General features: G+C 38.3%; 1 protein-coding gene across 4 annotated transcripts in view; it reads left to right on the top strand.

Annotated features, from left to right (window-relative positions):
- The window catches only part of CDK6 (cyclin dependent kinase 6), a 247,730-nt gene that overhangs the window by 108,127 nt on the left and 126,550 nt on the right, over positions 1 to 13,053 (top strand). For all 4 annotated transcript variants that reach the window (XM_055307291.1, XM_055307293.1, XM_055307292.1 and 1 more), the window contains exon 4: positions 10,600 to 10,767. In XM_055307291.1, the coding sequence (XP_055163266.1) occupies positions 10,600 to 10,767 (168 nt within the window). The remainder of the gene's footprint in view (positions 1 to 10,599; positions 10,768 to 13,053) is intronic.

The raw sequence follows: 13,053 nt of genomic DNA, 5'->3' as shown, positions 1-13,053 counted from the left end.
AAGAATTTTGGATAAAGGTGGTAAGATAGAAAGAAAACAACTTTCATTGTTTTTATTCCATGCTTCAGTGTTCATTATAGACCTAAGGATATTATATTTCTGAAATAATGAACCAAAAGTCTTAACATGCATATGAAGGTGCTCTAATAGCTACCAGGTCCTAATAGAGTCTTAGTAGTGTAGGAATAGTAGGAATACTGATTTCTGTGCTATGCCTCTTTGGTCCCTATCCCATAATCCAAACCTACTTTTTCTGATTTCCCTTGAATTTTATCACCCGCCAAAGTATTCCTCCTTGGGAAGAGTCAGTGAGTTCTTTTTAAGTTTATGGCTTTATAGATTTCATAGTCATCCAGTTTAGTTTGGACTTTTCACTCCTCTGAAAAGTCCTTGAACATTTTTGGCACCTGTTAATATGGTGTCCTAGGAGTCTAGTATATCTGCAGGAAGAGTGATTAAAGCAGGGCCCTCTTTCAGAAATGGGGCCATAGAGCAGTGAGTGAGTAAAGATGGAGGAAGTCCTCAGAAGCTCTAAGATACAAGACCCAGAGCCAGGTAGGCTTGGTTTGAGGGCATTCAAGCATGAGAATGATCTGATAGGATCAGGTCTGCATGTTAGAAAGTTCGGGGTAGGGGCAAGGCTCAGTTGGTTAAAAATCCACTTCTTGATTTTGGCTTAGGTCACGATCTCAGAATCATGAGATAGAGCCTGGCATTGGGGTCCAAGCTCAGCAGGGAGTCTGCTCCAGATTCTCTCTCTCCCTCTGCCTTTGCCCCCCCCCCACCGCTCGCTTCCTCTCGCTCTCTCCCTTTCCCTAAAAATAAATTAATCTTTAAAAAACGAAAAACCTTTTGATAGTGTACAAATAAAAGGAGAATAGCACATAACAATTAAAAGTTAAGTAGTAGATCTGTATTCCTTGACATGCAAATGAATTCAGTATACATTATGATGTGAAAAAGACCGTTACAAAATCATATACACTCATATTCCATTTATAAAACAGGAAATAACTTTCTATATGAGAATATATGCATAGAAAAATTAGAGAAGGATACACCAATATGTTAATTGTGGTTATCTTTGGGTGGGAGAATTGTGGGTAATATTTATGTTTTTCCTTGTGTTTTGACTTTTTTTTATTTTAACAGTGTATATGTGTTACATTTCTGATCAGAAACCTAGAAGGTCTTTTTCCTTTGGAGAACAGAAACCTAGAAGGTCAGGGAGGAAGGGACCTAGGGTGAAATGCCATGGAGTAGAATGTCCCATTGGTTGTGGCAAATGAGTGGTTATTGGTGATCTTGTAAGAGCTGCAGCATCTTCGTTCACTGTAGTGATGTGATGTGGATGAGAAATAGGAAAATGTGCATTGCTATGTATAAAGATCATTGTCTGAGAAAAGAAGGGGAAGGGTGCCTTGCTGGCTCAGTTGGTGGAGCATGTGACTCTTGATCTCAAGGTTGTGAGTTTGAGCGCCTGTTGGGTATAAGGATTACTTGAAAATAAAATCCTAAAAGAAAGAAAGGGGTCACTTGGTCAAGATACAATAGAGAGGGAAGGAGTTCCAGGTATAGTAGGGAATGGCTAGTAGAGCAAAGGTTACTTGAATAAGCTGAATTGAATGAGACCTAGAGTGTAGAAGGAAGATGAATACTGAATAGAAGGAAGGAAATCCTTCCTACCAGAAGATAAAGGAGAGGCCTAGATGCCAGTGCTTATAAATTTATAGGTGGATACAAAGGAAGGGAATAGCATTCCCTTGATGTCTGTGTTTCTCCCCATGATGGAGTATAGGCTAGAGTGCTAAGAGAAGAAAGATGATAAGGTAGGGAGACAGCAGTAAAAATTCAGACTAGCCTGTAAGTACAGCAGGATGGCTCATTAGGGATCAATAAGATGACATAGCAGTAATCAGGATTGAAGGCTAACTTCATATTATTGATAATGGACACATATTATGTGATCATTCCCTGCCCACACACACACACCCAACAACTCTCTGCAGCATAAGTATAACAGCCAAGAAAGAAAGAGTGGTTGGATTAGCTGAGGATTAAGCTTTATATAAAGATAAGATAAAATGACCAACAAGAGAGATGAGGGAATTGGCAGATCTAGCAAATGGTGTGTGAAGAGGTTGGCTCTCCAAATTTTAATTAGTTATACTGTCTAATGAACTTATGTAAATGTGATATTTTGACATATAAATAAATGTAATTAAAGTAATTTAAACATTGTTTAATTAAAATATTATATATCAGAGTTGAGCGATAATGCATTCTTGGTTTTTAGCCATGGAGATAAACAACAAATATAATGGAATAGGGTTAAAGAAGTCAAGGTCTCAAGTCAAGGTACTAGCTAAGTAGGGCATCTTAGCTGCTTGAAGTCATGCAGGAAAATGGTGAGTGTGGGGTAGAGAGGATGTGCCATAGAGCCTGAGGAATATGGAGGATTGATAGCAAATGATAACAATGAAGAAGAAGATGTTGTGACAATAAATGAAAGGAGGTATAAATTTCAAAGAGAAAAAGATAACCACCTGGAAGTGGTAATTGGCAGCAAGAAAAGAATGCTAGTACATTCCCTTGTGGGGTGGGGAGGGGTGGTTGGTAAGCAAAGAGGGCTCTAAATGAAAGATAATGACCTTAACAGGTTTTAGTTAATGTAATTTTAGTTAAGTTTCATTTGTTAGAATAATTTTCAACTGCAAATTATAGAACACTTAATGAAAAAATAGCTTTCTTTATATAAGGGCATTATTGCTGTAACTACAGGGCCGGAGGTGGGCAGCCCCAAAATTGATTCAGCTATTCAGCAATGTTATCAAAAACCCAGACTCTCCCTCAATACACTTTGGCATTTTATAAGCACAGATGATGTCTCCCTTTGTGTTTTCAAGATGGTTGCTACAACTGCCAAGTTCACATTCTCAAGGAGTAGCACTTAGTGTAAAATGCTTGGATAGAGAATGGGGGCTGGGAGGTGAGGAGGAAGTACTGCAAGAATTTTCTACTTTGGAGACGCCTGGGTAGCTCAGTGGTTGAATGTGAGCCCAGGCTCCTGGGAGTCCCGTATCAGGCTCCCTTCAGGGGAAGCTCCTTGCTTTGCTTCCTCTGCCTATGTCTCTGCTTCTCTCTTTGTGTCTCTCGTGAATAAATAAATAAAATCTTTAAAAAAAAATCCAAAACTATTTAAAAAAAAAAAAAAAAAGAATTTTCTACTGTGGTCCTCTTTTAAAGGGGAAAAATACTTCCCGAAACTCTAGAGCAGATTTACCATTACATCTCATTGGCTAGCACTAGGTCTCATGTCCCTCCCTGGATCAATTCCTAACAAATGAGAATGTGATTACCTTGGACCAATCTTTATGGCTGGCGACCAACAATGTCTATTACAGGAGGCAGATAATAATATGCTCCACTCTGGAGCAGAAAACCAACTTTTGAAATCCATTACCTCATTTGGAGAGGAGGGAAAGATTCTCAGAACAGGGAAATGAGAAGGAGAATGGGGAAAGATGAGAGGATACTTTTCCAAATGCAGCCATTAAAAAGCATATTGTTAAAAAATATATTATAAAGAATATGTCTTGAAATGGGGAAATATGCACAGTATGTTGTTAAATGTTTTTTAAAAGAGGCACAAAATAATGTGCAAAGAACAAAAACCATTTGGGTCATTTGTGATCAATCTCTAGGCACTGGTGCTCAGTATTTTCGTATTGATGCAATGCTGGTTTTTATATCCTGCTCTGAAAAAGTTATAATTGACCTTGCTATTTGTAGTTTGAATTCCCGATGACTTCCCACTGTGGGTTAATAATAGCCCTCATGGTGATGTAATGATTCCTCCTTTCAGACTGTCTGTTTAGTCATTACATTGTCCTCCAAATACCAACTTTCCACACTTGGTGAAAATTAGTTGTTCTTTTCTGATTTCTAGTTAGTTAAGACTGATTCTTTACCTACTTCAGCATTATGGTCACTTCCAGGAATGAATAATAAATGGATTCTTTTCATTCTCTCTTTAGAATACATATTTTATTAATAAAATTGGCATACAAAGCCACTTTTATTGTGCTTTTATCCAGTTGCCTAGAGGCAGTAAAAATAGAAAGTCAGCACTTGCAATTAGGGGCCTTGCCTTTGTTTCTGCTGAAGGGCCCCCAGGCGATGTATCGCCTTTACTCAGTTACCTATCCTGTATTCACCACGGCCCCTGGCCCCTGCCGGCCTGAGGTGTGGTGAGGTGACTGGGAATACTGGCAGCTTGCCTGGAGCAGAGCTCACATGTGACTCTTGTAGCTTGTCTCCAGGTCCTCCCATTTCTTGGAGCTTTGCATTCATGAATTACAGCTTTCCAGGTGATCTGAAGTTTGCAAGAACCTCCTTTAACCACCACCCCCCCCTGCTTTGTTTTGCCCTTCGTGATTTTGGATGAGCATTCTTTGGGTACTCCTGAGGACCAAAATGAAAAGCAGCAGGAACCTGTTTTTAAAGCAGTCTTTGCAGCCCATTTTTACTGTTGTGAATTGAACAGTGAAAGCATGAATGAGCGAGCTTCTGTCAATTTTTGAAGTAGAATAAAGGTGTGTGACCTGACAGTAAGCTTGATGTGACATATAGCAGATTATCCCTGAGCACAGAAATAGGAAGGAATGAAATTGCCAGTGAGTGAATGACCTGCTAAGTGACCCAGACGTGGCTTTTTTAAGTCACTACTCCATTGCTTTATGGAGTAATATTGTACCATGTTTTATAGGAGAACTGTGATTTGAAAAGACCCTGGAACTAGATCTAGCAATTCCACTTCTGGGCATATATATCCCAAATAATGGAAGGCATAGATGCAAAGAGATGTTGGTACACTTGTGTTCATAGCAGCATTATTCACAGTAGCCAAAAAGTGGAAACGACCCATGTGTCAGCCCATGAATAGATAAGCAAAATATGGAATATACAATGAAATATCATTCAGCCTTAAAAACGAAGGACATTCTGAATATGCTACAACATGGCTGAACCTTGAGGACATCGTGCTAAGTGAAGTAAACAGGTCGCAAAACAACAAATACAGTATGATTCCAGTTACATGAGGTATCTAGAGTAGTCAAATTCATAGAAACAGAGTAGAAGAGTGGTTGCCAGGGTCTGGGGAGGAGAGAGAAATGGGAAATTGTTCAATGGGCATAGTGTAAGTTTTGCAAGATGAAAGAATTCTGGAGATTGGTTGCACAACAGTGTGAATATACTTAGTACTGAACTATATGCTCAAAAATGGTTAAGATGATAAATTTTATGTTATGTGTATTTTACCACGCTTAAGAATTTTAATATGTATATTCATAACCCACAAAAACAAAAAAAGATTCTAGGACTAACCCTCATTACTGTCATTGTTATTATAGTGCTCTACTTTCTTTATGGCTTTTACTATCACCCTTTATATGCAGGCGGTCACGATCTTTTATTTCTATTCCTAATCATAACCCCTACCTTATACCTACATCTTACCAGTTTAATGTAAAATACCTTTATTGTATGTGATCCATTTTAGACTGTAGACTCCTGTAATACCCTTCATAGGAAACCAACTGAATAGTAGGCCTTTGTAGCAAATAACAAACCATTACGAAGATACTTGAAACTTGAATAACAAACACTGTAATTTACACATTTTAGAAAAAAATGTCATTGACTATGGGTTGTATGTGTCTTATTTTTAGTTTTTAGACAGATATACTGTTGGTGTACATTTTTGTCACTAAAACCTTGGGGATGTGACGATACCAACATAGATAAGGCCAAAAATCCAGAATTGTCCATTGAAAGCTGTCATTTCTGTGATTTACTAGATGGTATAAATTGGGTGTTTTAGTATCATTTTTGGAACTAATGACACTTTGTAGTTGAAAAAAAAGACCCAATGATAAAAGTTCTTCCCATTAGAAAAGCATGAGGTAAGTTTTCAGTTTGTTTGCTTGATGTCTTGTTTTTAAAGAAATAACAGGATTGAACCTCTAGAACAGTTAAAAGAAATGATTACAAAGCTTTACAGATTTCTGGTATGCTGACGAAAGTCCAGAATCTTCTGAGGGGAGGGTCACCAAGGACAAATCCCCACCCAAAGTCACTGGGAGCCAGACTTCATTCCATGATGGTGCCCTGTTAAAACATGTTTCCATGTGTTTCAGAAAGATAATGAGGGCCCCAAGTGACTAGATGTTGAATCCTTTTCTACCAGGATTGTGCATTGTAACATAAAAAGGTTTAAATCTGTGTTTAACTTAAAGAGCCTTAACAGTAGTATCCACAGTTTCCTTGCCTTGTATCAGCAGGCTTACTGTAAAATATTTGTGTGTCTTGTATAAGACAGACTAAGAGTTTTATTAATTAGTTCAAATTTTACAATTTAGATTAAATTCTTGAGAAGCTATTTTAAAAGTATGCCTCATGAAACTATAAACTGAGATCGAACAGGTAATAAGCTTAAGTAAAGAATCCTTTGAAATGTCTTTGATCCAAGCACTTCTTGTGGTTCTGAAGCAAAAGTGTGTTTCCCTGCCTCGTTTAGTGGTACAGTTTTGTTCATTTCATTCTGAGAAATTGGTACCATGTCTTATTCTTCCTTATGACTCCCTAATGTAGCTGAGTATATCTTCCCTTTGAGATTAGGTGTTCCAGTGAATGACAGGTAAAGATTGAGGAGGGTTCCCACATCACAGTTATTACGAGTCTACCTCACAATTGAATCATTGAAGATAATGAGATTTGGGCAAAAATTTTTAAGCTATTTAATTCAAAGCTCACATAGTTCTAAACTCTTTTGTAACTGGATATTGTAGGTTTAGGAGAAAACCCTATTTGCTCACACACACAAAAAAAAATTAAAAATAGCCTGATAGGGCACCTGGGTGGCTCAGTTGGTTAAGCGTCTGCCTTCAGCACAGGTCATGATCCCAGGGTTCTGAGATCAAATCCCGTGCTGGAATCCCTGTCCTGGATCTCCCTCTACCCCTCACCCCTGCTCATACTCTCTCTCTCTCTCAAGTAAAAATATAAAATCTTTAAAAATAAATAAAAATAGCCTAATAAAATCTAAAGAATGGCAATCCTTATGTAAAATCAGCTTCCTATACCTCGATAAGCACCATTTATGTGGAATCGTTATTGCACTTACATGGTCTGGCACTACTTAAACTGTGCTGGGTGTAATAGTTATAATGGTAACAAGTCATTTTCAAGTACCCTAGCCTTAAATGAAGGGGAACTAGACTTCCAGTACAAGTTTCAAAATAACACAACTAAAATAATTATTATGGCATATCTCAGGGAGGAAAGCCATGCAGCCGTTAAAAATTATGTTGTATTGGGATCCCTGGGTGGCTCACTGGTTGAGTGTCTGCCTTCAGCTCAGGTCGTGATCCTGGGGTCCTGAGATTGAGTCTTGCATCAGGTTCCCCATGGGGAGCCTGCTTCTCCCTCTGCCTGTGTCTCTGCCTCTGTGGGTCTCTCATGAATAAATAAATAAAATCTTAAACACAAATCATGTATTAAGAAAAAGAATCTTGTGGATGTGGCAAAAATATAATGAATTGTTAAATGTTTTTAAAACATTTAACCACATAAACCACAAAATAATGTGTACAGAATAATCATTTTTATTTACAAATATGTATTTATATTAAGTCTTTGTTTATGCTATACATTATATATAATATTTATATATAAATATGTATTTATACCTACAAATATAGCAACATCTGTAATTTTTTGAGACATTTGTAATTTTTGAAAGACCAGAAAGACAAAAAATATTTAATAATAAAGTTTTCTCTATTCTCTGAGCAATAGGATTTTGAGTGATTTCTGTTCTTCCTCTGGATTTTTTTTTTAAGTTTATTTATTTATTTATTTATTTATTTATTTATTTATTTATTTATTTATTTTAGAGAGTGAGCATGCAAGCAGGGGAAGGAGCAGAGGGAGAGGGACAAGCAGACTCTGTACTGAGTGTAGAGCCCCACAGGGGGCTCAATCTCATGACCCTGGGATTATGACCTGAGCCAAAATCAAGAGTTGGACTGTTAACCAACTGAGCTACCCACATATCCCCTTCCTCTGGATACTAAAAACTTTTTTATAAGTTTCTACATAAGCATGTACCATTTTAATAATTAAGAAAGATGGGATCCCTGGGTGGCGCAGCGGTTTGGCGCCTGCCTTTGGCCCAGGGCGCGATCCTGGAGACCCGGGATCGAATCCCATGTCCGGCTCCCTGTGCATGGAGCCTGCTTCTCCCTCTGCCTGTGTCTCTGCCTCTCTCTCTCTCTCTCTCTCTCTCTCTCTGACTATCATAAATAAATAAAAATTTAAAAAAAAGAAAGATGTCATATGCCCTATATAAATAAATACATAGATAAAAGCAATTAACACTTTTTTTTTTTACTCTTGGTTCAGGTTTTTTGTAAACTTTAAATGAGTTTTATTAATTAGTTCAAATTTTAAAATTTTTATTCTGCTAATTGGCTGCTTAGACTATATAAGGAATGATAAATGAACCAAACATATATTCTCAGTAGTTTTAAATGGTTGGTGTTGAAAGTATAAGAATAAAGATGACAGGCCAGCATAGCATTACTTTAGGTTAATCATGCTGTTTAAAATCCAGGGCTTACAAGCCATGAGCATAACGTTTCCAACAATTACCGGTTTGCCCCAGCAGAGTACTCTTGTTAATACATACGCTTCCGTTTCACACTGGAAGGATGTGCATTGTGAGGTGTGTGACCTGCAGTGGTTCCCAGGTCCTAAAGGACTTACCCTCATCAGTGCAGTTTTCTTCAAGAGGTTTGCCTTTGAAAACTTAGAAGGTAAACTTTCCCAGGACAGAATATCCATTGAGGTGCATCTCAAAGGGATTCTAGTACACCTGGGTCATTGCATATCACTGCTCAGTGCTTTGTTTTCAATGCTAAGGAGTCAGCAGGTTCCTGACCTTATGGCACTGGCCACATTTTCTTATGGTTGTTTGTGATTGTCTCCCCTGGGGAAACAGGACACTTGAATGATTGTCATTCATTGAATGCTTACCATTTCCCAAAACTGCACTACCTCCTTTGGTATACATTACTTCATTTAATCTCATAATATTATAAAAAGTAAGCACTATTTTCTCTTCATTTTATGTAAAACTAAGGCTTCGATTTTAAATAAGCCAGCAGAACTCCCAGCTCTAAAGGAAAGACCAGCACTGTAAACCAATAACCAAATATGACTCAGCTGATGAACAAGTGTGTCCTCACAGCCTTTGCCAGCTTTGAAGCCCATGATGCTGCCCTACCATTTTTCTAATCCTTATATGAACAAAATAATCCCATCCTCCCTTGTGCACAGCATTTGCACAGTATTTTGGAGGGTAGGTCAATTTTATTAACCTTAGAATTCAAAGGATCCAGTGGTCAGCATCTTAAATTCCTACTTTCAGACACTGTTTCTGAGTTTTAAATCTTCTCTCTAATTTTACTGGTTCCAAAGTTATAAAAAGATGTGACATTATTTTTTGAATGCCACCCCCCCCCCCGCTCCATGCTGGTTAATAATGATAGCAATGAGCTACCATTTATTGAGGACTCACTACTGTACTAAGTACTTTCTTAACAGTGATGCCATGAAATCGGTTTTGTTGCTTTCCGATTTTACAGACAGGGGAATTGAGGTTTCACAAGGTTAAATGGCTTACCTGGCCTTACATACTCATTCCATCATTGATCTAATAAAGGAGTGCACTGGGCATTTGAACCCACTTTTTCTGTTGAATCAACACTACTTGGCTAGTGATGTTACTTTGGGCTAATTATATATACCGGTGAATCAGTTTCTTGACCTATAAGATGCGATAATGCTATTATTTACCTTAGTGTTGGATTGTGTATTGAGAAAAGTACTTGACACATAGTGACTACTTAGTTGCTGTAAAAGTAATAGGAATTACCATTAATAGCATTATCATATACTAGGTTTTAACTGTTGAAATAACATATTAAACCATATGAAAGTATATAAAGTAAAAAGTGTCTCCCTCTTACCACCTACTTCTTCTCCCCAGCCTTAACTACAGACACCAGTTTGGTATTTACCTCCCAGAATATTTCTTATGCCATCCAAAATTATTTTTTTTAAATATTTTATTTATTTGAGAGAGAGAAAGAGCGAGAGAAAGCATGAGCAGAGAGGAGTGGCAGAGGGAGAGGGAGAAGCAGATTCCCCACTGAGCAGGGAACCCAACACGGGGCTTAATCCCAGGACCCTAGGATCGTGACCCGAGCTGAAGGCGGATGCTTAACTGACAGCCACGCAGGCACCCCAGGCATCTGAAACTATTTTCAAATGTTCCTTTTGTGAATAAGACACAGGTCAATGTGAAATTTTTTGCTTGTGACCTTGCAAATGGAAGACTAGAGAGGTTAAGAAGGAAAACAAATTCATTTATTCAGCAAATACTTGTCAAATGCTTTCCAAGGCTAAGGATTCCTCCACATGTTGAATTTCTGTTTTGACAGTTTATTGATTTTCTTTTTTGGTTTTATTTAGGATATGATGTTTCAGCTTCTCCGAGGCCTGGACTTTCTTCATTCTCACCGAGTAGTGCATCGCGATTTAAAACCACAGAACATTTTAGTGACCAGCAGTGGACAAATAAAACTGGCTGACTTCGGCCTTGCCCGCATCTACAGTTTTCAGATGGCTCTTACTTCAGTGGTGAGTGAGAAAGTGCTATTCTTTCATTAAAGTTATGTTTCCTCTTTTAAATAATGAACTGCCCTTATGCCATGCCCCTGAGATTATTACTGCCTGTGGTCAGTTGGGGGAGAGAATGTCTTTACACTTTTTTTAAAAAAAGGTTTTATTTATTTATTCATGAGAGACACAGAGAGAGAGAGAGAGAGAGAGAGAGAGAGAGAGAGAGAGAAGCAGAGACATAGGCAGAAGGAGAAGCAGGCTCCATGCAGGGAGCCCGACGTGGGATTCGATCCGGTTACTCCAGGATCATGCCCTGGACCAAAGGCTCAACTGCTAAGCCACCCAGGCTTCCTGTCTTTACACTTTTTAAACAGGAGGGCTAGGAAGAAAGGGTTTTGCTTGTAACTATAGATACATACAGACTGGGCTTGTCACAGACAGGACCTATTGCAGAAAATAGTCTGTTACATTGTCACCACTAAAAAAGAATCAGTTACAAGTTTCCAGTTGCTTTTTTGCCATAACCACTATTTTCAGAGCTGCATACACAAAGTCTGGGGAAACATAGCTCAAGGGTTTAGGAAAGAAGAGCGCCAGAGATGTTGTCCTGTCTGTAGCATCCTAGTTTGAGAAATAACGAGGTACCTACACAGGTATGTGAAAGCACTCCTCTGAATCTGTGGTGCTGACTATGAAGAAGAAACTAAGTTTATAGTGAACTAGGATGCCCCATGAACAAGCAGCACCCCACCCTCCTCACCCAAGCCAGAGTATAAGGAGTAAACCCAAGGGTCTGTTTTGGCAAAGAATGAGTTAGTATCCAGGTTTTTTTTTTTTTTTTTTGTCTCCACCAGACACAAAACCATCATGTAGGCACTAATAACTTTTATCTTTTAAAGACCTGTTCTGCATGTAGTGAATTCATGCAGAGATAACAAAAAGCCAAGCAATATTCCTTTACGCTGCTGCTTACTCAGTAGGAGGTTGATGCCAAGAATCCCCTTGGGTCCATGAAGACTATAAAAGTTGTCATCAAAGCATTAGATTAAGCCTTAAGAAAAAGAATGTTCTTGAATCAATATGTCATTTTTCACATCTTTAGCCTTGAAGATTCTCAGTGGAGGGCATTGTTGAGAAATGTATGGCAGCATCTTTGCTCATCCTGATGACTTAAGGGATGGCTGTGGCCACAAAGAGGCTGATAACTGCCCACCAAAGAATTGTTTGCCCAAATTCCAGTAATGCCTCCGCTGCTGAGATATAGACAGAAGGGGAGTTGGAAATTCTCTGAGATAGCTTGTCTTAGGAAAACATTCAGTTTACAAAAGTGTTCCATTTCCCCATCCCCCAAATAGGGATACTAAAACCTGGACACATAAGACCACATACTTTCCCCAACATTGTATGCTTTACCTAGGGCATCAGAATTTTTACAGAGGTTTCTTAGAGTGTGTCACCATTGTTGAAAGATAAATCATACTTTTGAGAAAATGAAGTACAAGATAGTATTTAAAGGATATATTTCCACTTTGGGCTGGGTCGAGTGAGCCCTTGTATTCTTACATATCCACAGCCAAAATGCTGAGTCTATGTATTTCTCCAGCGAGAAGGGTTAGGTGGGCTGCGGGCTTCCCTAGGATATAGTTGTTTAGTGTCCCTGAGGAAAAGCTTCAATAGGCTTTGTGATCCCAGTGGTCACCAGGGGACCAGATGAAAGGAGCTCATCTCTTTGGGTATCTTAATAGTGGGAAGGATGAGCCGTTCATGAGGCAGACTCTTTATTTTGATTTCCCCAAAATGGGCACAAAAAAAACATAAATAAAAACAGGAAACCCAGTTGGTTTTGTTTTGATTTTTTTTTTCTTATTAAATTTAAAGAATGGTAGCCCGGCTTGTGTGTAATATCAGTTAACATTCCATTCTTGCTGAAAGTTGATATCTTCAGACAGGAAAACGTAGACCAATTATTTCATAGAGAAAAAGGGATCAACAGTCATAAATACCTGATTTTTCAGTGTCTCATTTGTCCCACATACTCTGTATTTCTTATGGTGACATAAAGTAAAAAATACTGGCAAAAAATACTAGCAACTGGGAAGGACACTGGAACAAATTTGACATTATTTCCAAGAATGATAGCTGGCATTTAATGTCAGTACTAAAGGTTATGATTCCTAAAGGGTGCTGCGTTTACAAGTTTTCCCATTGTTTTTTGTTTGTTTGTTTTTCTGTTAAAAGAAGAAACCATTTAGTGATGCATTAGTTAACATATCCGTGGTGATATATAAAGACTTAGAATCACAG

The sequence above is a fragment of the Nyctereutes procyonoides genome, unplaced genomic scaffold, assembly GCF_905146905.1.
Source record: "Nyctereutes procyonoides isolate TBG_1078 unplaced genomic scaffold, NYPRO_anot_genome, whole genome shotgun sequence".
NCBI classification, from domain to species: Eukaryota; Metazoa; Chordata; class Mammalia; order Carnivora; family Canidae; genus Nyctereutes; species Nyctereutes procyonoides.
Note: the sequence above shows the minus strand (reverse complement) of the source record. Positions and strands in the feature narration are given on the sequence as shown.